Source organism: Ischnura elegans, chromosome 12 (genome assembly GCF_921293095.1).
Source record: "Ischnura elegans chromosome 12, ioIscEleg1.1, whole genome shotgun sequence".
NCBI lineage: Eukaryota > Metazoa > Arthropoda > Insecta > Odonata > Coenagrionidae > Ischnura > Ischnura elegans.
Genome location: NC_060257.1, coordinates 82,386,687 through 82,414,620, shown reverse-complemented (window position 1 = coordinate 82,414,620; position 27,934 = coordinate 82,386,687). Strand labels below are relative to the sequence as shown.

Genomic DNA, 27,934 nt, shown 5'->3' with positions numbered 1-27,934 from the left:
AATCCAATGGTAGCAAAATTTTACTAAATCGATTTCATACTATTTTCTTTTTAATACCGCAGGAATAAGATTCCCACACGAAAAAAATTACGCAATGATTTAAACCGCGTCCAGCCTTAAAAGTAAGGTCACGGAATTCTCAAACGATGTCAAAAATGAGTGTCTTCTAAGATGTAACTTTCCGCATAAATTTGCTGGTGATCAAAAAATTCTAATATAGGTACCTACTTTAGTAATATAATTAAAAGTGCTAAGTGAGAACTATAGCACACATTCCCATATGATATTATTGTAGCAGACCTAAGAAATATGTGTTGCAGGGCTAAGCTAGTTGCATCAACAAAGTCATCACCTTCCGAAAGCCTCAAAGGTTACTAGCCGAGTATCACGTATCCTGTATTGAAATAAATTTTAGAACAGAGGGATTTATAATTGGATTTTTATCGCGAGTGATAAAAGAACGATAGCAACCATGATAAAAATCTTATCAGCGGAGGACACTCCTGACGAGGACGAAAAAAATAAATGGCCCATGGGGGGATCGAACCCACGACCTTCGCGTTATTAGCACGACGCTCTAACCAACTGAGCTAATGGGCCGACGTGATACGACTGGGGAAAATTTATGACCAGTTGCTTCGTCCAACACTTAAAACTCCTGAATTTGAATCTACATCGTTTACAGCGACGTAAACTAACAAACAGAAACCAGACTTGGTTATGGTCATTAATTGGAATAAGATAGTCAATTACAAATGGCAATGATAATTAAACATTCGGTTCTGGATTAACAGGCTCGATAATCGAAACTTCCAATAAGTTGTTTTTTTAATTTGTAAAGTTTGAGGCACGGGAATGGAGAATCGTTCGGCACTTTCAAGCTATTAAGTTAATAAACTGTATTTATTAATACAGTTTGATTTACTATTTTTTTCCTTTTTCTAATTAGTTATTATTTATACAATAAAAATTGATTTTAACAATTTTTATTAGTTAATTGTCGTACAAAGCTTCCACGGCGCCAAAACAGCAATTCTGGGTTACGAAGAACGTCGGTGAAGGGGAATAGATTTTATACCTACTACAATGAACTCCTATAATCTACATAGAATAGAGTTTTATCCACATCATTGGCCAGAAACACAAAAAAATGTCTAACATAGCGCACCTATTTACTCAATTTGTCAATACGGTTTAGCAACTTAAATTTTTCGCTAATTTTGTGAATCTAGTTAGTTGGGAAATATAAAAATTAAACTCGTGAGGAATGATCGTCTGCCTCTTGAAATTAGGTATGAGAATAACCACCAAAAAAAAAGTTACACCTAGTACGGTACCGCGTTCAATATATTGAAACATTAGCAAAAAAGATAACGGAAGTTGTCACTAAATAATAGAACAAATGATATTATTATTATGAGTGTTTAAAACAATAAAAAAGCAGAACAACATAGATAGGACTCCAATGAATTACACAACACAAGTTATTGGGAATATAAAAGGACGCCCTCCGTCATACTTTCACCTGGCATTCTTTCTTGATTTGGCACCAAGGAAGCTTAGAACGTACATAACTCCCTCTATGGAAAGCATTGAAAAAATTGATTTTTTTATCGATGGATGTATCACAACTAACCAAATGTATAACATATAGTGTGTTGACTTAACAGCTTGAAATAAGTAAATATTTAAAAAATGAACCGATTAGAGAGTGGATGGGAATGCTGCAGCAAGCAAACTAGCAGAGTTGTTGATCAAAGGCAGCAAAACAAAATAGCTTACAGCGAATGCAAAGGAAAACACCCTCCAACGGTGGCTTGCAGGGTACTTAGTATGCATGGACATGAAGATTCAAGTCCATACGATGCAGTCATAAACGTACCCCGCTGGGGCGAAATATGGGTTCATGTTCAGCAGGTCCAAAGGTGTCCCGAGATCGAAATGACCGCGTGACCCCACCGTGGAAAGGGGAGGAGACCGCATCGTAAAGATGTTAAGCCAGGCACCCTGGAGGATGGATGGATGCTTTACGGTCGGAAGGAAGGCGGTCGGGCCCGTGTTTGATCGGCCAAGTTCGGGGCCGCGCGTAATTGATGTTTTGGGGCCTTAGTCCCGGCGGATATACATACCATGGGTCTTATCCTCCTAGGGATGGATGCTAGTAGTCACTCACAGCCAAAGCCCAACTGGGAATAATGCGCTGCTTGAGGTGGTACCACACGACAGACACTTAGAAATTTTTCGGGACTTAAAATGTTCCGGTACTTACAAGGGGAGTCCACGTACCTAGCTCTGCCTTTTTCAATGCCGTATTTTTTATGGCATTCGGAATGGCGAACACATCTCTGAACTGATAGTGGTTCCATTGAATGGGCCTTAGTTTCGCCGTAATTAATTAATTTCCGAGCGGTATTTTTAGCAAACGTTGTATAATCCCAAAATAGCGCCTTCTCTACATCAGGGTCAGTCGGTCTATTGGTGAGCGCGTCAGACTCACCTGGGGGGCCCGGGTTCGCTACTTTTTCACGGCATTATGTTTTGCAGTTTTCATTTTGATCATACGGCGACAAGTTTTTCACTAATGTTGATTGCAGCAAGCATAGGCACGAGAGAAATTTTTTATCACTATAACGGCGTATAGGTATTTAAAGCAGTGTCATTTCGAGCGCGCCATACGTGGTATCCCCTTGTCAGAAAAACTCTTGAGGTTGGAAAATATTTCGAAATCAAGAAATTATTTACGTATTATCCAACTTCCTTCCCAAATCATAACATTTAAAGGACAGGAAATCATTCCTCCACTTGAAAGATGTAGAGCCTCTAGGTATTCGAATACAACAAGAATCACAAAGGAATACCTGGAGGAGCTTTTTCCGAGTTTTTAGCAAGGTTCTTTTTTTTAGAATAGAATATATATTTATTCACGCTCTGGGTTTACCCTGGGAGCAAAACACAATTTATAATAATTGGCTCATCAAAAGCACAAAGTTCATGAAAATATCAAGTAATGTACCGCTCAAAGTACCGCTGTTAAATAATGGCTGGTACTACCGGAGTAGAAAAAAAATAGTACTCGGCACTACCGAATACCGGTATTTTTTGCCCATCCCTCGTGCCCTCTCCAGTATATCCCAACCCCTTCGGTAGTCACTCACAGCCAAAGCCCAACTGGGAATAACACGCTGCTTGAGGCGGTACCACACGCCGCGACACCCATCGGCTGAAGCCGGTTGAGTGCGCCATGACACTTTGGAGGACGACGACGTTAACATCGAAAGCATTTACAAGGCGAACACGGCGAAGCTGAACGATGCCGCCATGTCCCACGGCGAGGCAGAAATTTCAGGCGAACAAGTGCGATGGGTAATTGAACACCCGTGGGAAAGGAACGGATTTGGAAAATGCAGTGAGGGGTGGGGAAGATAAATTAGTAATAACACAACAATGCTCTCGACAGTATCCAGGTTCCCCAAGCCATGCAAATATGCCCACGAGGGAATAGGAGCTGATGAAGACAAAAACGGAAAGGTAACTCCCGAGGGTGAACGATAAAGTCGCGAGGAAGACGAGGCGATAATTGATGACAAAAAGGATTAGATCGCTCCACATCTACTTCGAAAACCATTAACATCGGAATCCCATCCAAAGATTAATTCGATGCCGACCCCTTCCCACTTCTTTCTACAGCAGCTTATCACAAATGCCCTACGTAATCCCTTACATTAACAATCCTCATCGTTTAACGAATGCATTCCGATGGATGTGTAATGGATTCTCCGCAAATCGGAGCATACAAATGGAGCATTATCCATTAGCCTGGGCATGTTGGAAGTACAGATGAGACTAGCGTAGCGAAACGGATTTATAAAATAAAAATTAATGACGATAGAGAATATTTTGTTCAAGGGACACATGTAAAATATAATTGTGGGATTTTATGGATAAAAATTAGGCGCCATATGAGCAATAATGCGTGAGAAACATTCATGAATGTTGTCCAGTGAAATAATATCAGTAATGATGGAGAGACGCAAAAAATGCATGACGACGTATATATGTTATTTGAGATTCAATGGAAAAGATTGTCTGAAAAAATCTGATATGGTAAAAAGCCTTTTCGACGGCCAATGAGAAATGCATTAACAGGGGCACTACCACCAGGAATACAGTAAAAATAACGTTAAAACAGCGCATGAAGTACGCTTACTTCAAAACTTCAATTATTGAGGCACTTAGTACATTAAGTACGTTCATTACCTACTTTAATTAGGAAATCACGGGACAAACGAAGAATCTAAGAAACCAGAGCCCTGCCAAACAACAGGTTTTAGGCCACAGTGAATTCATTCGTGGTCTTTTGAACGTTCGTGGCAAATTTTCCAAGTAAATGACACTGCGTCAATACTGAGGGTTCCCGCATGCATTCAGGGTTCTTCGACGAATGTGCATATTTTTTTGAAGCCGCCAGTAAACTTAATTCAAGAAATTCCTCCGATAAACTCCGTGTCACTCCATTACGCTCAAAAATACAAAATTTTCAATGGGTTCAATTCAATGCCTACCCGCACGAGAAAACATGCTAAATTAAGATAAAAATAAATATTTCGCTATGACAACATCTACTTCACACTGGATACGACATATTATTACAGCTTCACGACAAATATAAAATCATCAGGCCATAACATCGAAATTTTTTTAACGTAATTAAAGCACCCAAATTTTTATACGATAGGTACACTATAAAATCGGGCAAAAGGCATCTGCAGTGCCAGAATAGCATGGCCGACATGGCACCTCTTCACAAAACTGTTAGCGCTCATCTACATTATCATCACGGATAACATCTACGAAGGCGATGGTTTCAAACAATGCATTCGAAACGTTCGAAATGATACTTTTGAAACAATTTAAGTCGCGGTGATACTTCCAAGCATGATTATAAAGGCCGTTTTACACGGGGCACGTACTTGCAAAAATCTGGCGTATGTACGAAGGCGCAGACAAAATTGCGTCGCGTAAAGCGGTGAATTGCTACAACACATGCGAGAATGCGCGGACGTGAGATGGCAAAATAGCCCCTACTCTAATTTTGTTCGTGTATTCCCCTAATTCCACGCCATGGAGAGATATTAATGCAGTTATAACCTGCGCAAATCCGTGCCCCGACTAAAACGGCCTTAAGGAAGAGAACAGAACGCTGTAAAACACAATTGTTTATCATTTTCACGAGCAAGTCACAGTGGGAGCAGAACATTTTATTTTTGATTTAATTTATTTATTCCTAAACCACCGAATACAGCTCATTTTGGCCATTTTAAATCGGGATGTTCAACAAACTTAACAATTACACATGCACGAAGAACCATGCCCTGGATAGGGGCAATCTACCCAGGCGGGACTCAAACCCGCGACCTCTTGTTTGGCAAGCGAGGACTTTACCCTACCGCCACAGAATTTTACACAATACATTGGAATAATTCAATCGAGAATATTTTTTTGAACGTCGCAGGAAACTCCTAATAACACTGTTATATAAAGAAAAAACCTTAATGACAAAAGAAAGTCTCGAAGTTTTGCAAACGAATCGTCGTTCCGACTGCTCAACATAAAAGCATGGCACCTCTTCACACAACTATTCCGCATAAAACGCCAAGCTACATGACAAAACTTTTACTATCTAACGTCAACTGAGGCGTGACCAAGGCGATAGTTTCAAACGATGCATACGAAACGTTCGAATTCATACTGTTGCAGAAATTAAGTCGCGTGATTCTTCAATTATTCATAAAACATGATTCTAAAAGAAAGAAAATAAAGCTAAACTGACCTGTTTACACGATACATTAACGGGTACGAGTTGATGTCTGTTTGAATGAACGGTTTTTGTGGACCGGAACGGAACTTGTACGAATGCAAGAACTAAATTAGATCTGGTTCTATTTTCTGTTCATGTATTCGCATGAGTACATTGTTGCTTCCATTCACTAGTTCATACTTTTAGATATTAAGTAGTACGGGTTAATGTAGTGTGTGAACAGGGCTTGGAAGCCTCAAGCACCTGAACTTGTAAACGTTTAAACCTATTCCAACCATGGTCTCGCTCGTGTTTAAACATTTTGCTTTCTGTTTGATTTTAATTTATTGTGATATCTTTTATTTATATATTGAGGACAGCCAATGTAAAAGCCGTTACGCCGTTTTTGGTAGTGAAATAAAGAAATGAAAAATTAATACATAAAACACAATTTCGCTTGACATTGCCATAAAGATATCTTGGAGGAAGAAGTAGATTTTACACAATACATTGGAACAATTCAATCAAGAACATTTTTTGAACGGCGCAGGGAACTCCTCATAACTGTGTTATATAAAGAACAAACCATGGTGACAAAAGGAAGTCTCGGAGCATTGCTAACGAATCGTTGTTCCGACTGCTCGGCATAGTAGATGCAAGGCACGTTCTCTCCCTTCCGACTTCCCTTCTTCTTCTTCTTCCAGTCTGTTGCCGCAGCGACCACGACCATTCCCCTCCCCCCCCATCCCATTCCCTAAGTCCTTCCTTGGGCCTCCCTCAAACCCCTCAGAACCTTCACAGAGTCGCACGCCGCCCTCACCCTAACCCCTCCACCCCCCCTTTCACGCCCCATCCCCCTAAAGCATCGGTCCCAGTCGGCCCTACCCCATCTGCTCCATTGAGTAGCAACTCTACACCGTTGCCAAATCTAATCCATTAGTCATCAGCGGCGGAGGCGGCCCCACCCTGACGCCGCTCAGCATTCGCCTCATATACATACACATATTCCGTCCTGATATATCCGATGAAAACAATCGCAGCGAAGAAACTGGGAGTACCTACCTACACGGCGAAAGAGGCTTCGAGGAATCACTACCATCTAAGAGCTTGGCTCCGGGCGATATGAGTCTCGCTGTCAAGAGATGCGTAAACATTCCCGTCGACTGAAAAAACGTCGTTGGTCCCGAGGCGATTGTTTCCATTCATATAAAAAGTGTTGTGCTAAGTGAAAATAGGCAGATCGGGAGGATGATAAATATGGCTCTTCCTCCAACTTAAGCAGGCAATTAGCCATTTTTTATTTATTTATTTTATTCTCAAACCACCGGATACAGCTCTTATTGGCCATTTTATACCGGGGTATTCAACAAATGAAACAATTAAACGTACAAGAACAACCATGCCCTGGACCTACACAGGCGGGACTCGAACCCGCGACGTCTTGTTTGGCAGGCGAGGACGTTACCCCGCCGCCACCGAGGCCGGCGAAATTTGAAATGGAAAAATAACTTGAAATATAAGTCTGATGACATACAAACAACTTGCACTCACGTACATAAACAATTAAGATTATAAGCTAGAAATTTGATTCACCCATAATTATTTATCCTAAATACTATTCCTCTCATAAGTTTTCCTTTCGATATAAAAATGATATATTACCAACGCCGTACTACAAGAAAAGTCTGATGAGATACAAACAACTTCCATTCACGTATACTATTTACCTGATTAGCTAGAAATAATTTATCCTAAATACTATTCCTCTCATACTTATTGCTTCTTAAGTATTACAATGAGATATCACCAGCACTGTGCGTAAAGAAATGGAAAGCAGACAAATACGAATGGATTCAAAGGGAATGTAAGCAATAACAGAAATTCACGAGATGATAAAAAAGGCAGCACCATCGGCATACTTATTACCGACATTCGGAAGATACAAGACGGAGCGAGATGGTAATAATAAACGAAACAAAAATATTGAACAACTATTTCAAAGCTGAGGACAACTACAGAGTGAATAAATTCATACATTTCAGCCTAATGAAGCTATCCAAGCATTTTTTTTCCTCCAATCGAAACTAGTAGGAATACGTAGGTACTCAAATTAATTTCTTTCGCAACGAAAAGCTCATTCGGGACCATTTTCCTTAAATTTATACATTCTGCACGAGAAAGATGAAAAATATTAGCGAGAAATTCATAAATATATATTGATATGATGGAGAAAGAGATTTAAATGCGACGCGGATTTTTTATACGACATCAGTTCGCGTATATTTATTCTTTCGGGCAGGATATGAGGATTGCCTGCCGTCTCTTCCAGATGACATGACAACATTAACTCAACGTGCAGCCCTTATAAAAAATTCCATGACGTTTCCTCGGAGACTAATACCATTAGCAATCTCTCGATCCACATATAACTCACCTGAACAAATAGCAACAGCGAATTCTTCACCCATGCTGAACATCTCATGTATATATGTATAAGCCAATACTGGCTACTTACTTTTTTTCATACGGGAGAAAAATGAATAGTTGTTCCACATAAAGGAGAAAATGAGCCATAAAGATTTTTATCAGCACTGAAATGAAGGCGCTTGAGGGCGATGTAAGGAATCACCTCGTAAAACTTCGACGAGCGCGTTGGCTTAATGGAAGCAAAAGTCAGCAAAAAGGAAAGAACGAAGGAAAGAAGGAGCACGTAGCGTGCAGGAAAATGAAAGTTGTAACGGAGGATAAACCAGAAAAAAAAGGATTTTTGAAAGGTTTTGTACCCTATTAAAGCTGTCAACTTCGACAAGAAAAAGCAAGAATTCGAAAACTCTATGTCCATTCATGTTGAAAAATTAGTTCACGGATATCTCTGAGTTTACATAAACACATGACTATTGGAAAATATTCATTTACTAGAAACAACCTCAGGAAATAACCAACCATTACCATACCATGGCAACCAACCATTCATGCATGAATCAAATCTCTAATAAAAACGGTATTCCACAAGTAAGGACGTTTAAGAGGATATGCTTTCCTAATAAATCATAGGATTGATTACTACTAATGTTGATGATAATGATGATTAATTTGACATTATTTGCACGCAGCATAAACTAAAATGAGGAATAGAAGTGTACTTTGGGTCATTTCGCAGGCACACTCATAATGCACTTATTCTCTTACAACTACAACTGTCTGAAAGAGTGAGTATGATCACAAAGAGATGTAAAATTGTTCGGTAAAATATGGTTTCACGGTATATGCACTGATGGATTAAGAAAATATGATGATGAAGGTGGAAATAATAAATATATGAATATATATATCAAAGCTGTTTTGGTTTTGAAAGGAATCAATGAAATTTTAGACGATGTAATCAAGGGAATAAAATCAAGACGTCGATATCTGTAGAGTATTTGCGTCTGATACATCTACATAATACCCTGCGATCCACCTCCAGGGTGTTTGGCAGGGGGATTGATACCTTAATACTTGCGATAGTTTGCATTTCTATTCTCTGTGCCCTCTAAAACACTGGAGAGGATTGTGCACTCTCAAGTCATGGAATTTATAACATCATCTGGTAAACTAGACCCTTTCCAATCTGGCTTCCGCAAGGGTTTTAGCACACAGACTGCCCTGCTTAAAGTCACTAACGACATTCGTCTCGCCACCGACAAGAAATTGGTAACCATTATGGTTCTATTCGATTTTAGTAAGGCCTTTGATCGAGTTAATCACGTAGTTCTCTTACGCAAATTAAAGTCCCTCGATTTTTCCAGCTCTGCCCTAAACTGGTTTTACTCCTACTTGACGGGCAGAAGTCAAGCTGTCAAGGGCTCAGGTGACGAGTTATCCCCATGGCTCCCGATTTCATGCGGCGTACCTCAAGGATCCTTTGAGTCATATTAATTTTGTTTTTGTTTACGTTGTGCTATTTCATAATTATTGTATTTTTGAGCAGAATGTTTAATTGTATTTAGGTTTTTTGCTCTTATGGGTTTCCCAGAGCATCAAATAAAGCATTCAAATGTAAAATGTAAATAGTTATAATCTATGAAAGCTTGACTCGGACTAAGTAAAGTACAGTCTTCATGAGTAGTTAATAACTTATTATAATTGTGAATAATAACTATCTGAATGATTTTTTGGCATGTTACAACTCATGCATGCATCACTTTTCGTTTTTCTATTACTAATAGTTATATTATAGCACGCCCGGTTAAAACCTGTGCTGCCCTCCAGTGCTGAAATCAAAAATGAACGAAATCAGTTCCATCGCGGCCGTTATAATCTCTTATTGATCGTGGAAAAAAAGACATTCTGAATCTGTCTCTTCTACAGTTTATCTCTCTTATTTTATTCATATGATCTGATCTTCCGAAGTATGTCGGCGTTCGTAAGATATTGTTAACTTCGCCAGAGAAGACACTGCTCTTGAATTTATCTAAAAGGTTTAGTCTATTTTTCAATCTACGGTCTGACAGAGATTCCCATCCGAGTTTATCTAAGAGGTCAGTTACACTAACAAGACTATCGTAACGACCTTTCACGTACCTGGCAGCTCTACTTGGCACGCGTTCTTACTCTGTTATTAAGCCTTTTTCATGAGGGTCCCAAACACTGGCAGCGTATTCCAAATGTGGTCTAACGAGGGAAAATTAGCTAATTTCTCTCACTTTGTCGTCGCACTTTCCTAATATTCTTTTAACAAAATTCATTTTACGATTAGCTTGACCGGTTATTTCCCGAAATACGCCTCCACTATGCTTTCCTGCCAAAACCCTGGCGGCAAAATTGGTTCGAAGGGGCCAGGGAGGGTAAAGGGTTTAGGCGACATTCCTAAGACAATCGCTCAAAAAGAGTTTTTTCACGCGACCCCTGAATGGCGACCCATATAACGCTCCAACGCCTTAGTTCCACGGTTATTCAAACTCCACGACCCGTGCGACAGGAAGGCAGTGCCGAAGACCCTTGGCAAGGTTGCCAGTCCCATTCACTTACAAAGGGTTGTCACATTCTTCAAATCATGGCACCACGAAAGTAATTTCCTTTCCAGAGAGCTCTGAGGTTTCGAAGAAACCAATTCTTTTTACAGTACGTACATACAATTTTTTGACAATTGTATATTCGCATGCCAAGGATATTAAAAAGTCAATTCTTCCTTATCACAGGAAATGAGTAAGCTATTTACGTATTCAAAGAGCACCGAAAAGTTTAAAAATTATGATTTTTATAAATAAAACCTTTGGGCTATGTCGCCGCGTCAATTCTTGGATGGCCCCAAGGTTTCCCAACCGATGCTGGTCGCTTTTTCAAGGGATTGTGGGAATTCTCTTGAAAATTACATACAAAACAATAATTATTACCATAATCCCTTGAAAAAGCGACCAGCATCGGTCGGGAAACGTTGGGGCCACCCAAGAACTGACGCGGCGACATAGCCCAAAAGTTTTCAATCACAACGTAATTCATATTCAATCAATTCATAATGACAAGCACCCGCGAAAGTTTTAACGAAGAATTATGATTGTAATGATAAAGCGATGACATTCGCTCCTTCACGGTCATCACTTTGAATGAGGAACCAAGCACAACTTTTAGGCAGTACCACGTTTTCCATATCGTAAGATTGAGATAAATTAAAATAAAATTGAATCTTCTACTCGCAGGTGTGACGCAGAAAGGTAGGTAGAGAGGAGGTAGAATCCAGAATGTAGAAATGTCTCAAATTTTGTCAAATTCATCAGTGCTTCTGCCACCAAAAACAGAAATTATTTCAATAAGATCTCCCAAATGAATGAACCAAATACTTAAGGACCGACTAAACAATATCTACTACATCAAACAAGCAGTATCCGGCATCACGCCAACGCACGCCAACATAATACGGAAGATCAGATCATAGAAATAAAATAAGAGAGATAGACTGTGAACAGACAGATTCAGAATGTCTTTTTTTCCACGATCGATAAGAGATTATAACGGCAGCAATAGAACTCGTAAATAGATTGCATGACTTGTAGTGTAGCCTAACTGCTAACCTATGTAAAACTTAATGCATGTTTCTTAACTTTATTATTATTTCTAACAGCATATGGTAGTATAATTTGTTGGTATACGTGACGTTTCTTGGACCGAGTGGTGTGCACGTGGGAGTCCAATTGCATGCTAGTGATTGATTACCCCCTGCCAAACACCCTAGAGGTGGCTCGCAGGGTATTTTGTAGATGTAGATCACAATTTAAGTTTCAAAACGACAATTTAAGCTAAGGAATATTCGAAGAAAGAAACGCGGCGAATTCGATGGAAATAGTTTTTTTATTTAGAGATCCCACATCCTCTTGTGTCTGAATATCCAAACCCAAGCTTTATAACCAAGGGAATAATTACAAAACTTTGGAATAAAGCATCGCATTGAAGCAGAGATATTCATGTGAACGAGCCCCCATAAAGCCAAAAACTTTTTTCTCATCAAATAATCTTCAAGTGGCTGGCTGAATTTCATAGTAATAGTGACATACCACTTTTGAACTCAACAAAATTACTCCAGATCTGGCGAGTAGGGAGTAGTTAATTCTGGATGAACACTTTCTGAAGTTTTCGAACTAACTCACAGTCTTTCATTCACCTCGAATTTTTTAAAGCAGCAAAATGAATCCGAATCCGAGGAAAGACTTAGTCATAGGATGAAAACTCAGGAAGGCAGATCATAATGTAAAGTGACGGATTCATTTTTAGCATCTGAAAAATAATAATATGACGATTGAAGAGAAAGAATAGCGAATTTCCACTGATTTCACGATTGTTGAAATTTCGTTATTTTTTATTCGTCTCCATCAAAAAGTTTCCACGCTTAAACCCTGCCTTCTGAAGAACACAGTATACTTCGTTGATTTCTAAAAAAATCAGAATTACCATAAATGCATGACAATAACTGGCATGTTATGCGAACAAAAACAGCCATCTGCAATAAGAATACAAAATTTTTTAAATTAACGAACATAGGCAATCTTTTCATTGGTAAACTTAAGTAGATAGGAAGCTGAATTTCAACACAGGCATTTTCACGAAATGAAATACCTAGAAAACCTCATTCACGACATTAACAAAACAATGGAACAAGGACGGAATTATTGAATAAAAGTAAATAAATAAAGGAGGTCAACATTTAATAGTTATTTCTATTTGCAAAATTAAACATACGAGAGTGATTTTACGAGAAATTTATATCACAAAAAACACTGAACCACATTTTTACGAATACTAAAAATCATATCAAGCTTAATAATTTCTGCAACAATTTTCTGAGGGATAGGTTGGACTCGTACATTAATCAATGCAATTTATAAGTACTGCGCAAATTCATTGGTTTTCTAAATAACAGAGACTCGAAGAAAATGATTTGAAACATTTGAAAACGAATTTTTCATGGCCACACCATTTCCCCACCATATCCCTGACATTGGCAGGAATCGGCGGAATGCATACGGAATTCCTGCAACGAGCACCTTCGCATGATAACGCCGAGACTAAACAACCCCAAAACATAAGGTGAGCCCAAGGACCTGATATGCTAAAGAAAATATGCATTGTACTAGGAAGAGGACAAAACTCTTTTTTTATCTAAAATTCCCTGGATGAAACGATAAAAATGCATATTAAATAATAAAAACTACAGCGTACTTTTCACCAATATTTTTATCTCAAAATCGGTTTCAATGCAATTTTTATTATCTTCAGGTGTAAACTACAAAATTTATCGATCCGGTCGTGAGACTAAACCTTACATGGAAAATTGTCAGGATTTTTTATGCACATGTTAGAATTTCACAAGCTCAAGTCCGCAAACATTTAGGAAAAAACGAAACTTGAAAAGAGCATCGGAGACTCCTGGGCACTTAATTATTATCATTATATTATTAAATACTCCGTCGTTTAAGGCGCGTTCATAAGAAACATATTCTTAATCGATACGGTGAGTCGCAAATTCAACGAAGTTCACCGACATATTTCTAGTTTAATAGTACCTAACGCTCACGCCATACGTTATGCTCCATGTACCATCCTTAGGAAGCGAAGAGAGACAAACAGAATGCCTTTCACGAGCGGCTTCACGTAATACCGTCAAGGCTGCACTCGCCGAAAACATGAAGAGTTCGTTAAACCGAAAGAAAGCCGTGTGTACAACGTGTGCACACGACAATGACTCGCGATGACAAATCTTGCAACGATTCCAGGGGGTGGGAAGGAGTCACAATAACCGTCGCGATCACAGAGACTACAGTCTCTTTTCCTGAGAAGTGATGAATACAGCAAGCACCTCACGGCAGAAAGGAATGCTTTTGCCTGAGAAGGATCGCGGCATTTCGAAACGTGAACTACACTCGCTCGAAGCCCTCCCAGGGAGGGAGACAATAATGGAGACGAGGCTCTGAGGAAGAGACGACGTACGAGTAAACTCCTTCAAGAATCTTAAGTTGCTCGTGAAAGCTGATCACAGACACAAAAGACGCCCCCAAGAGTTTCATTTCGCGTCGAGCAAATAATTTCCAAACCTTCGGAGGATAGGAAACATTCATAAGGAGTGACTTATGAACTAACCGATCCCACTGAAAGACGAAGCCCATGGCCAATAAAAAGGTGGTTTCTAGGGCGAGAATAATTGATTTATTCTTAGAAAATTGGGCACAAAAAAAGTTACTTTTTCTGCACCTTCATTCACAACTGACTGTTAAACAGGGTAAATTTATCATTAAAATACACTGATACTAGAACGAACCGACTTTTATAAATAGTAAATTTATTACTAAAATACACTGATACTAGAACGAACCGAATTTTAAAAAGAGTAAATTTATTACAAAAAATACATTGATATTAGAGCAAATCGACTGTTTGACAGAGTAAAATTAGTACGAAAAATTCACTGACATTAGCGCGAATTTCATAAAAAGTTCGAAGTTTTGAATCCATTTAACGACGGGTAATGAAAAATTTTACAATCCGCAAAAGCCTTTCGGAAGACAACCAGAAGGCGTTTTCTAGCGAAAGTACGATTAGAATGGCTACAAGAACAGCGGTCCAAAGGACTAATTCAAAGCAAAAGGCCATTCTATTGAAAGACGAAGCACATGGCCAAAAAAGGTGGTTTCCAGCACGAGAAGAAGATTGATTTACTCTAAGGAAATTTGGTATAAAATACACAACTTTTTCTGCATCTTCATTCGCAAGCGACAGTTAAAAAGAGAAAATTTACTATCACAAATACACTGCTATAATAGCGATTTTCATAAAAATTTCGAAGATTTAAATTCGTTGAAAAGCAGGTTAGGAAAAACTTTACAATCTGCAAAAGATTACCGAAAGACAAAATTTTAAAAATTGTTATTTATTGCATAAAATCCACATGTATAATTTGGTAAATATTAAAATTAATGCTAAATGTATATTTGTTAGCCCGAAAAGTTTAGACTAAACAAAAAATTATCATCTTTCGAGTATTTATTTATGGCTCATATCACGGTCTCAGTTTGTTTATTATTTCAAATCATATTGTAATTAATTTTGAGGTATCCCAATGCAGTCAATTCCTAAAAGGGATTCCTAATTAATCCATTTCTATTTGAAGCACTATTTGAAACAACCAGGAGGCGTTCTCTGGCGGAAGTACGATTAGAATGGCTACGGGAAAAGCAGCGCTTTGGACTACTTCAAAGCAGAGGGCCCTTGCATCTTGGGAATATTTCATTCTCCTCCATCTCGGGATGCGTCCTAATGCCATTCCTCTCATTCATGCATAATTCCATTCCTTCCACCTTCCTTCTCTAACACCATTCCCCATCAAGGAGTTCAGCATCCCCCTTGCTCCTCTCACTACGCGCTCAAACAAGCCACTCCCTGACGTCTCCTTTCCTCACCTTCCACTTCGAGCACTTCTTTATACTTCGTTTTCAACTCCGTCCATCTCCACTAATCATTTTACCACAATTACCTCGTACAACATATCCGTAATTTCAGGCAGGCCACTCATATGCCAAGCTCCCAGTTCCCAGACTACTTCAGAATAACTACAATAATGTTACTAATTTTTTCATTTTGTTTATTTAAAGTTGTCATCTTAACAACCGGAAAAAGACGATTACCTAAAACATTTCTATGAAATTACAACATAAAATGAACATAAATAGCCAAAGGTCGTCACACAAATAACTTAACGATTAACATGCGAACATCCGATGAATTTTATTGAATTCGTTCGAATTGTAAAGGAAAAACAAATTTCCCTTTTGAGTGGTAGGAGATATTTGAGCATCACGATAGCAACTCGTGTACTGCCACAACAATACTTATCTCTCTCTCAAATAAAATCAGTTATTTTCGCTAAACCAGAAGTTCCGTATCTCCTTACTCTTCAACACTTTGCCAACATTCCGGTTTTAATAATCGTAAAAACACCAGAGACATGGTACAAACATCTTTCAATTTCCTCCTGGTAGTATTATGAAGGGAAAGGAGACGATCACCACCTATAAATCCCACCCTCTCAACGAATTTCGTAAAAAGAACGCAAAATGCGCGATGAAAAATCAATATGAAAACCGTTATCAGCGAGACTAATTAGGCTCTTCTAAGTTCTTCCGTAGAAAAGAATGCTTGTAACTTGAATGGAGCAATCGATGAATAAAGGTGAGACAGGAAAGAGATGACTAAAAAAAATGCACTAATTCACTCGGGCTTGTTCCCGATAAAGGCGACGTCGCGTTTCAATTTTGAGTCGAGGTTCCCGAGTAAGCCCCCTGTTCGAACAGGAACCATCCAACGTACGGGTTCAAAGATTTGGAATCAAGTATTGAAGTCGTGACCTGAATAGGAGGGCTGGAGAAGAAAAATAAAATGAAGAAGTGAAGGATTTTTAGAGCCCAGAGGAAGATCCGTGACGGTATACAGGTCGATGCAGACCGATATGTCGATAAACTCTTAAGCTATATAAGTCTCTGCAGCGGTGGGAAGCGCATTCACGTGTTTCCCTCAAGTCAGGACTTCATCTTTGTGAATCCCCCGGCGAGCGAGCGAGGCATTCGGAGGAAGGTGCAAGGCCCAATAAAAAACGGAAGGTTATCCTGCGAAGAGATTAGGGGAGAGGTTTAGGGCGGGGGCCTCTCAAAGTCGCTGTTACCACTCGTCGAACGCGGGGGTAAATCGGATCGGCTGTTTTGGAAGACTCTATTTCCTCCCTCAATGCGTAAGCGAACCCGGAGGCAAACATATCGGTAATGCCTGAATCACACGATCATTTTTCCGTGCCTAAGGGTGACAGGGTGTCCAGCCAATCTGAGTAGAAAAATTCAGGCACAATTCCCGGTTTTCGAGGGAAATTTTACAAATATCTTGTATGATGTCGGGCACGATATGATGGAAGTTCTTAATATTATTGAAATAAAACATTGCAATATTTCCACTGAGTTTTATTACTACCCAACATGTTTCGTCGTCACAAACGACACTTGATAATGCCGTTTGTGACGACGAAACGCGTTGTGTAGTAATAAAACTCAGGGGAAATATTGCAATGTCTTATTTTAATAATGAAATTTTACAAATTTACAATTTAATCTAAGGTGATTATTGCAATAGTAAAAATTTTAAAACACCCAAAATTACTTCAATACTTTTAAATAATGTTGTATTTATGTATTATTTAACCTTCCTAATATATAAACATTATTCATATTCATTCAACTCACAAGTAGATGTTGACGCCACCTGCCATTATATTCTTGGTGTTTTTACCTGAGAGCCGAGTACCAACTACTCGAGTCGACTCGAATTTTCGAGTACTCACAATCCCTAGCCATACCTAGATAATAATAACAAATAGTATAATTCAACGAGAAAGTTCTCCTTCTCTTTTTCCACTAAACTTTTCTTTGCCGGGGAACATTTTCCAAGAGGGGATCCCAGCATTTTAGGCGCCATTTTTGAGGGACAAAAGTGCTTTGGAGGGAGAAAAAGAATGATTCCTTATTAATGCAGCAAAGAAGAATTCGAGAGAGAATAATGTATAAATTGGAGGTTGAAATTAAATTCCGAAAGAAAATTAATTACTACCACCAAAATCAATAGTGAGAATAGCCTTCTACCAATTACACTTTTCGGATGTCGATTTAATATTCTTCGCGGAAATGGCCGCATGCGGAGCGAAATGGATCTTCGCTCGCACCGGATATCAACGGGAAATGGGCTACCACGTTTTCCGCAGAATAAGAATTAAAAGAATTCAGAACCATCAATATGAAATTATTTTCACCAATCAAAGTCATTACGAATGGAGGAAAAATATTAGATATTTTCAATATTTACAAAAGACTACGAAATGTGGAGGTAAGCAATGGAATATCATATTGTCGGGTCTACCAATTTCACGGCTTCTACCTACGCCTGAGTCATGCAAATAAGTTTACCCAAATTCACGAACGAGTACCACTTCAAATGAAAATTTTGTCCAAAGAAAATATTGAGACACGCGACACCATAAAAGAATACGACGGCATGGTGTAGTAAAAATTTCGAAGACGAAATAAAAAGAATAGAATTTCCCGAGGAAAATAACATATTCTAACCAATTCCGGCACAGAAATTTTGAATAAATATAGAAATTTTGAATAAATTCTTAGTTAGTTTCAAGTTCCACTTGGAAATTCCAGCGTAACTGATGACAAGTAGATCTCAATGCTGCCTTAAACATAAATTAATGCGACATAGTAGTTCTTACTAACGTGGTAAGGTATTTCCTTTCGCCCATCCTGATTTTACCCCGAAAGTATTTCCAATACATGAGGCTTCCATGGATATTTTCATTCATACGCACTTCAAATACACTCACAGCCTGAAACAAAAGACTAAATGATAATAATAATGATATTTATTGTTCTTGTACAATGCCCATTAAGAATAACGATAGCTACAGCATACAGAAGAGCTCACAAATCAGCTTTTATAAAATATATAAAATATTTCCTAATGGAAAACAGCACAACTAACACATCAGGACATAAAAATGAAATCCTGAAGTTACTCGATCAATCATTGAAAGAAAACCTAAGTATACATTGAGTACACACATAATCATCACAACATTTAGGGTGGAACGTAAATAATGATAAATCATTAAAACAATGTAGTCGACTCATACGGAAAGCTCCACAAAAAGCCTTACGAAAGGAATCAATTCGAACCGCGACAAAACTTTTCTCCAAAATTAGACTAGCCCGCATTTTTACAACGGACGCACAAAATATTTAACGCCATTGCTCATGCGATAAAACACAGGGTTGGAGTGTTTCTAAGGCTAGCAGTACCCGCACGAGATAGTACACGGCTAACGGGATTGACTGGGGAATAAGCACTTGAATGGCTGCCTTTAAAAGTGACGCAAACGAAACAAATCGCCTGGAAAGCCCACGGTTCATTAAACCCGCTGTATCACAAGTGGACAATGGAAGTAAATACCCGTCATGGGATGTAAAGTGAGAAATCCTACTACGCTTTCAAGGCGGAGAATTTTTTTTATGTTCAAGCAAATGCAGGGTAAATATGAAAGTTTTTCAAATAACGCTAAAACAATGGCTGTCCCACGAGGTTACAGTCTGACTGCATGCTCACCAATTTTCACAGAGGAGTGCATATTACGATAACGGTACGTACAACTTAAAATAGATATGAATTGTTCCGCCTACACTCACAGACTACGCTAAAAAATTCAGCGCTGAAATCACGACACAATTTGTTCTTTGAAGGATAAAACGTTTAAAATGATAAAGCTCAATTATAAATTCCATTACCATCCATTCTTTATGGCAAACGAAGATTGCTCATTCCACGATTCCAAAATAACAGGAAATAATACGCAACTGGATTCTCGGGACCATGGAAATACAAAGATATTTTTAATTACTTCCAATTAAAAATAATAAAGAGCTCGATACCGTTATCATCTACTTAACGTTCTTAATCACTCCATCGTGTCCTTTGACCCGTTCACTGACACGAATATTAAAGGGATCCACGACCCGTTCATTGACACACAGATATTACAGGGAATCGCCAATTTTCGTCTCCAGATTTCCTACGTTAATTAAGCATAATTGCCATCTATCTACATCACAGAAGTCATTACATCGGATTTCCACCAGTAGACACAAGCCATCAATGCATGGTCATTTCCAGAGCTGAAAGACTCTTTCATGCATACGTACAGCAACTGTACAGGAAACTTAACTTTAGAGCTACATATTAATTGTTTACTAACAGGAGACAATAAAATGAATTCGCAGAGGAAAGAGTATAGCTCAATAGAAACAATATAGCTCAAAAAAATAAAAGACAATAACATGGAATTCGAACCATATGACGAGTCTTAATCAACTCCCGTAGACAGTTCTCCTAGTGGTTCTTCATCACTTCGATAGTGTGCGAGTATAATTCCAACGTCACTTAAGACAAAAAGATCCACATATTATCATACACTCTAACCTAACGATAATGCATTTACATCCACCCACTGATATGAAAACACAATCAACATAAGTATGTAGGAATGATTACACCGAGGAAACCGTCAAACCGTCACCAGGGAACAATCATTTTGTTGTCTTAGATCTGTGACTTATTTTCGACTAACTTTGACCTCTGGATAAGAAAATTATCTCAATTTTTTTTTCTAACTCGTCAACTTTTCAAGCGACAGGATAACCTGTTTTTGTCCCGCACGTCACACAAAATTTGCAAATGAAGGAATTTAAAGGGAAATATTACCTTACATGCTGTCCTAAAATATAGATGATTTAATTGATACATATGCGCGTGAATTAACGAAAAAATGTATATATATCCGTGTATGCAACCCGCGCAACACCATAGCTCCCTTACGAAGCAAATTTCCTTTGTCTCAATAGTTTGTCTCCTCCATAACTAGACTGCTATGCACCTATGGATGGTCTCTTACGCCGTCAGTCATCCGGCGCCAGTCGGATAAGTCGGCTAATATTAGCCAATTGGAGAGCAATGATGCCTCACATGATCGACGCTCAATTTAGCTGAGAGTGGTCACAATTACACATGGAATGGTGAAAAAACTGAACGTGGTAGATGAAAACTAACTACAGTCTTGAAATCAGCACGACTATTTTATTCTAGAGCAGCTCAAAAATTGACGGCAACAGAAAATAAGATTATTTTTTTCCCCAATTAAATTAAAGTAGATTAAATTCAAATCATTACTTGCTAATACCACAGCGTACGTTCAAACAATAACTCAAATAATAATAATTAAATCCATCCGCATAAATATCTAGATTCCTTAAATTACTACAATTTTAAATTGCAATGAAAAGTAATTATAACGAATTGGAATTATTGTGACGATACTAATGGAAAAAGCCGAACTTGGTAAAACACTATCTCACTAAAAATGTAAAAGAGAAACAGTAACAGAGCTTACTAAGGAAGTTTATTGCAAACCAGCATGGGACCCAGAGGTATAACGGGGATAATTGTGGCGAAAAGAATGATAGCGTGAAGTGGTACAGAACAGATACAAGGTCATAGAAGAAGAAGGGTGATAACTACGAATACGAGGCAATGCCAAAAGTGAAATGATAATACTTCTTGAGCATCTGATTTTAAGAAAAATAATTAGGACTCCCACATATAAAATTACAAGTTACGAAATACACAGGGAAATAAATTCACGCGATGGACTTAATGAAACATACACAACAAAAAGTTATTATAATTTAATTTGGAATTTCGCCAGTTCCTTTTAAAAACTGAAATATTCCCCTGTAACTAATGAAGTTCTTAAAACACAAAATGGAACTCAGCACCTTTGATAGTTTTGTATTTGGTACCCTTTTCCATTAGGAGATATCGAATATAAATGAGGTGGAATGGAGGCAATCGATAGAAAGAGAGAGATAAGGAACACGGGAGTACTACGGCGAAAAGATAATTATATACAGGGCCTTTCAAGAGGAATCTGCAACAATTCAGGGAGTGGTAGGGGAGACACTTTTAAGCCTTTTTTGGTCCAAAAAACATGAGGTCACAAATCCTTAGTTACTGAGAGTTCGTGACGCAAACATTTTTTGTGCAATTAGCAGTTATCATGAAAACAGTATTTTCTGGGTAACCATCCTTTTCGAAAATTTATTTAATACTCTGAATTTATTAGGACATTAAACAATTGAGGTTGGACGAAAAAGTGCGATTATAATTGTCAGAAGCAATTAATATTTGAGCTTAATTTAACGAGTGCTTTGAGCGAGTGTCAACAATACGATTGTACAATTTCACCCATTTTGAGATTGTTTCAGGCAATAATTATAATCGCACATTTTCATCCAGCCGTAATTATTTAATGTCATTATAAATTCAGAAGACTGAATCAAATGCCGAAAAGGATAAATACTCAAGAAAAATAGTTTTCATGGTAACTGCAAAATACATCCAAAACTTTTTGCGTTTCCATAGCTCAGTAACTAAGGAGTTGCGACACAATGTTTACGGGACAAAAAAGGCTCAAATTCGTCTCCCCTACCACCTCTTGAAGTATTACAGATCCCTCCTGTGACACCCTGTATAATAAGAATAATAATAATTCGACTTTATTGGGCGAGATTGGGACAAGGAAGTCCCATCTTCCATCTAACCCCACGTCATTCATTAGATATTTACATATCAATACATTCTCAAGTTACTCTTGATATGGAATGCAGTCAAATTATGACAAAAAAGACGTATAAGTACGGTTTTAGGAACAACAAACAAAATCCAAAGGGAACAAAGTTACATAAGTAACTAGGTGTAAAAAGATATGAAAAAACATAGGAAAAACCTAAAGATATTGACTTTCGTCCTTAATGAAAAAAAACCCACAGCAAGAAAATGCCCACACAATAAGGGGGGCGTGAAAAACCTGCGAAGTTAGAACAGAAGAGCAGATAAGAACAGAAGAGCAGATAAGGACAGCAAGTGGATGGAGGTTGGAAACCAGGATGATAACGAGCCGCGGGCGTTGGAGAGATTGGGACTGTAGATGGAAGGAAAGGCGCAAGAGGATGTAAAGAAGGAAGAGGGACGAGGAAGTGGTCCACACGGCGCGTGGGCCATGAAAGGGAACGCCCAGATGAGATATGGAGACGCAAAAAGGGATGGGACGTATTCCGAGCAGGTTAACGTAATCGCATTAGTAGATAACGAGCAAACGTCAGAAAAAAATCAGTTTATACACAATCCTTCTACCACCACTTGTCATTTTAACATGAAGAAACTCAAAAACGGATATACTTCAACCACGCTAATTTTTGATATTTTCTTTTGCGCAACAAATGTCGTTTTTTTTATTTTTACTCCCAAAATTGTAGTCAGGGAATGCCAAACTACTTTGACAAAACTCGAATGCCACTAATTGTACAACTCAAACTAGGACACAACACAAGAAATACAATCTGACTTCAAAAACAACAGGTAAAACCCAAATGGATTATCATTTTGCTTTGTGGAAAAGGAATTTATCATCGAATTCCTCCGCTCAAAATAAGAACCATAATTAATAATCCGCTAACCACGCTACCTAAAATTTAAATTCAGCTTAATGGAAGTCCAGAGTGTCCTTTATAAAGGCAACAGCAAAAAAAAGGAACTGGTTTGAATACCGTTCCATGTGCTTTTTTCGGAGCGGAATTCTCACAGGGATAAAGTTTAATCCCTCGAACAACAAACTCCAAATAGTCTAGGCTTTCTGTAAGCAAGAATACGCCCACGATATTTCTTATTTACACATATTCCGACTCTCAGACATAAAGATAATAGTACAAGATTAATACAAAATTATTCAATTTATAACAATAAAACGATGCGTGGAAACGATTTGAATAGGAGAATGCAACGCCTACTTTTAATATAATTAATGCATCCATAATTCTAGTTTCCTTTATTACTGTCTCATCCAGCAATTTTTCCCACAAGTTTTCAAGAGTAAAATCCTAATATTGGAAACAATTTTCCCCGCCAATTGATTTCAGACCCTATAAGAGGATATGAGGAAATGAAAATAAAAGCTTCATAAAAAGACAAATTCCAGTTTTAATGCTCAACATTAAGGATGTATTTTAAGGTACCCCACTTATCGAGTTACCATGAAATTCAAAATTCGGCGCCAATACGTACAAAGTCATAGTGCCAAGATCTCCTTCATATCTTAATTTCTTTCTCGTCAGAGTAATACGGCCTTACACTCTTAAGAGTACTCTAGCTCTTCTGCGTCAGATCTATATTTATTCTCGAGTTAAACCCGGTAATAATATGACATAAAACGACTTGCGGGTTTTGAAATATCTCCCTGGATACCGCTTCTCGGCCTTACCCTTCCTCAAAATGGCGGGCCAATCCGAAATACGAAAAACACTTCATCTCCATAAAATATATCCTTTTTATACCCAGAATAGCTTTCAGGGGGATTGACCAATGTAGTTTCCTGCGAAATTAACACATTTCATTCCAGTAATACCGCCTGGATCATTGCCATAGAAAAAGAGAGGAAACCTACAGGGAGACTAAGGTGCTTCAACAGCTCCAATCCAATCCACTCCTACTTCACAGTAATGAACTCAACTAGAATGTATAACCATATTCCTTTCGCCATAATTACTAAATATATTTAACCCTCTCTCTTTAGGTTAGGCTTAAAAAAAAACTTTAATTTCCATCTACAATGCAATACACACATTCTACAATAAAAACGAAGCTTTGAAAAAGGGATATAATTAACGTTGAAAATGAAAAACTAGAATCACTTTTTCAAATCTAAATTTCACAGATAAAATATCTATAAGTGGTGGATTACAAAGAAAGAAGCAGACGGGAACGAATATAAGAAAATTTAACTCATGAACACAATGCCCTAACCTCAGGAGATATTTCCTTTCAATTTCACAATGTATGACATCTTCACACAGACAAAAACAGAGTCAACAAGCAAACTGGGGAAAAATGGGCGTACCCAGCGAGGGGCACGAGGGGTAGCTGCCCTCCCCCCACCCCCAGAAGAAATTATCGAAAATGTCTTTAAGGAAAATAATATTTTTTCAAGCAAATAATTTTTAAAACTAATAAAGAGCTGTTACAGTTTCCTCAAAATGATGGTTTCACTCACCTTTTCCATGCTTAAATCTTACCTACAACTTGAACAACCATGGCTTGCCCGCCCCCCCCCCCCCTAGTTTTGATCTCGGGTGCGCCCTTGCGAGGGGACACATTATTCATTACTTTATCTAAATGATTCTGAAGAAAATGTTTCCTCCTTCAACTTCTTCACCGACGGCTTTTAAGTCAAAATGACACCGTATGCAACCACTTTTTCCATCGAATATATATTCCAAGCTCTATAGGAAAAAAATTGGATATGGTCCCAGTTTCCGGCGTAAAAATTTAGGATGAAACAGAGACTCAACTGAAGCATAAAAATCCATTCTCAACTAGGGTGTGAGTAATTTGGAGAGAGAGAGAGAGAGAGAGAGAGAGAAGAGGCATGAGACCAACTCGGCAACATTTTACGCACCATAAAGTCTTTCCGATAATGTCTGTCCCCTTCTCAAGTTGGAATCACTTCGCTCGCCAGTTCCGATATCGCTGAAATATCGGGTCACCTGCTTGCATGCCAGTTTTCGATTTCGCTTCGATGACCTCAACGGCCTCGGTGACATTTATAAATACCACTTCATCTTATATTAAGAAAGCATACACGGATACGAAACTCATCAAATGGGGAGGTGAAAAATTATCAGATTTCCATATTTTTCATTTTAAATACGTATCATCGGCATGAAAAATCAATAGCGGCATATATTGAACACTGAAGTACTACATGTAGATATAATGAAAAATAGAAGGGAGTTAGGGAGGTAGGTTAGCTGGGATATAATAGCTTCGGAAAGGAAATACTTAAATAATTGTTCAGCATCCATTAAAACTCACGATATATCTATGTCTCATTACAATTATTCATACTGAGTAATGTTCACGGATCACAATAACTATAATAATAAATGAGCAATGAATACAGCAACAATTATTATGAAACCGATTTATTAACTTCTCCAGTTTCGCGTCATCATACCGAAGTACTATATAAGTAATATACTTCGCCTCTACAACAGTTGACGAAGTATATGCAGAAATCCTACATCTGATAGGGCTAATCCATCACATTTAAACCATAGCTACAGAGTCCGCCATGTCATTGGCATCACAGAATAGAAAAACTAAGTCAAGATATGAAATTTATTGTCGACATTACAACATCATAAAAAATTTATAAGTTCTATTCCTGGCCAAATCAAATTAATTTTTCCTAAGTAAGCATACTTTTTTATTAAACCTGTTATCTCATAATGTCTCGTATTCAAGACAAGTTGGGATGGAAAACAGGATGGTGACATTGTGATTTCTAAATTTTTTCATGCACGAATACATAGACCTAAAGAATGCCGGACGGCCTCATTGGGGACGGGTTAAAGTCCTTGCTAATCAAACCGAGGGTCACGGGTTCGAGTCCCGCCTGGGCAGGTTGCCCCTATCCACGGCGTGGATGTTTGTGTAAATTTACTTCTTAAGTGTTATAAATCCCTGATGTAAAGGCCAAGCAGCGATGTTTTCGGTGGTGTGGCAATAAATAAATAAATTTTATAAGTACATAAATTTTATACCACATTGACGCAACATGTCCACAAATGCTATTCTCTCCTCCCTCTTCATCCCTAATCTCACTGCCCACAGGCTCACAGCTGATTTAAAACTTATTTATAAGATTCTCAACTCCACCATCGACTGCCCTGCATTGCTCTCTTTTATCAATTTTAAAGTTCCACCCCCCCCCCCAACCCGTTCTCATCCCCTAATCCACATGCCCATTCCTAGACTTTCACTTACTAAACGTTCGTTTTTCTAACGCATTACTTCTGTGTTGAACTCACTCCCTCCACACATTGCACTTCCATTGAAATCCTTCTTAAGCCTTTCCTTATCCTATCTGTCACCGAAGTAGTCGGTACCTGCAGTTTCTTGTTGTCCTTTTGTTTTTGTAAATGTAATTACTGTTTTCTACTTGTTATATTGCGTCTTCGTCCTCTAATTTATGCATTGTTACCAGGCCACTTTAAAATGGCAAGTATATGCTGTATGTGGTTCTCTTTCTTTAAAATAAAATAAAAGTAATAAAAGCCGCTTCAAGTCAGAGGTGAATCGTCTAGCATCAGGATTTTTCAATTATGGATACTTTTAACTATATCAAGCCCGAGTCTGCCGATACGATTGGAATAAAGATGATTTTGGGTGAGGAATGAGTGTAGGTACTTACCTAGCTGGACGTACATCTTCGGCCTCACATTCTCCTGCCAAGCTCCGCGCGCATACCCGGCGCAGAGGCAGGCAAAGAGCGCCAGGGCGACGTAAGCTGCTCCCGACTTCGCCATCTTCGACAATTACTCGTGAAGCAGCGGGGATGGAGCCAAGGGGGTCGAAGCAGACCCGCGAATCGAAAACCTCCCAGCCTCTCAGCCGCTGCGCGTCGTCAGAGAGCGGCCACCGGTCGCCATGGCCCCTCGTGATGCTCTCCGAGGGGCGCCCTGCCCCGGGCGCGGGACCACACAGCCTGCACTGGGCAGGAGGGTGGGACGATCAGAAGCACGGCCCGAAATGATTGGGGGACGCTGAGGACAGTTTAGGGGGAAAAGGGGGGGTTTAAAAAAACACTGGACTAGAAGGGGTACTCCACCCCCGTCTTTTTTTTTTAACTCCCCCGAGCACACGAGTCACACACGAGGGGCACGAACCCGGTTCCCTCAAAATAAAAAAACAACGGTCACGACACTCCACACAGTCAGAGAGGGTTGGGAAGATTATATATATATATCCAAGAGGGAGAGTGGACGTCCAAAGCAGGAGGGTCTCCCCCGAATCTGTTCGGAGACGCACTGGAAATCACTTCCTACCGTCCGGTTGATCAAAGACGACTGCGCCTGTGGTGGTGAAGGAGAGGAAGAGAGAGAGAAAAAAAAGATAAAATAAGCG

General features: G+C 38.7%; 1 protein-coding gene and 1 non-coding gene across 2 annotated transcripts in view; both read right to left on the bottom strand.

Moving 5' to 3' along the window:
* The window catches only part of LOC124169861 (semaphorin-1A), a 473,520-nt gene that overhangs the window by 411,776 nt on the left and 33,810 nt on the right, over positions 1–27,934 (bottom strand). Inside the window, exon 2 of the mRNA XM_046548662.1 lies at positions 27,222–27,882. Coding sequence (XP_046404618.1) covers positions 27,222–27,336 — 115 coding nt within the window. The 5' untranslated portion in view covers positions 27,337–27,882. The remainder of the gene's footprint in view (positions 1–27,221; positions 27,883–27,934) is intronic.
* Trnai-aau lies at positions 527–600 on the bottom strand. The gene has a single exon. It is a non-coding gene; the product is annotated as a tRNA-Ile (tRNA).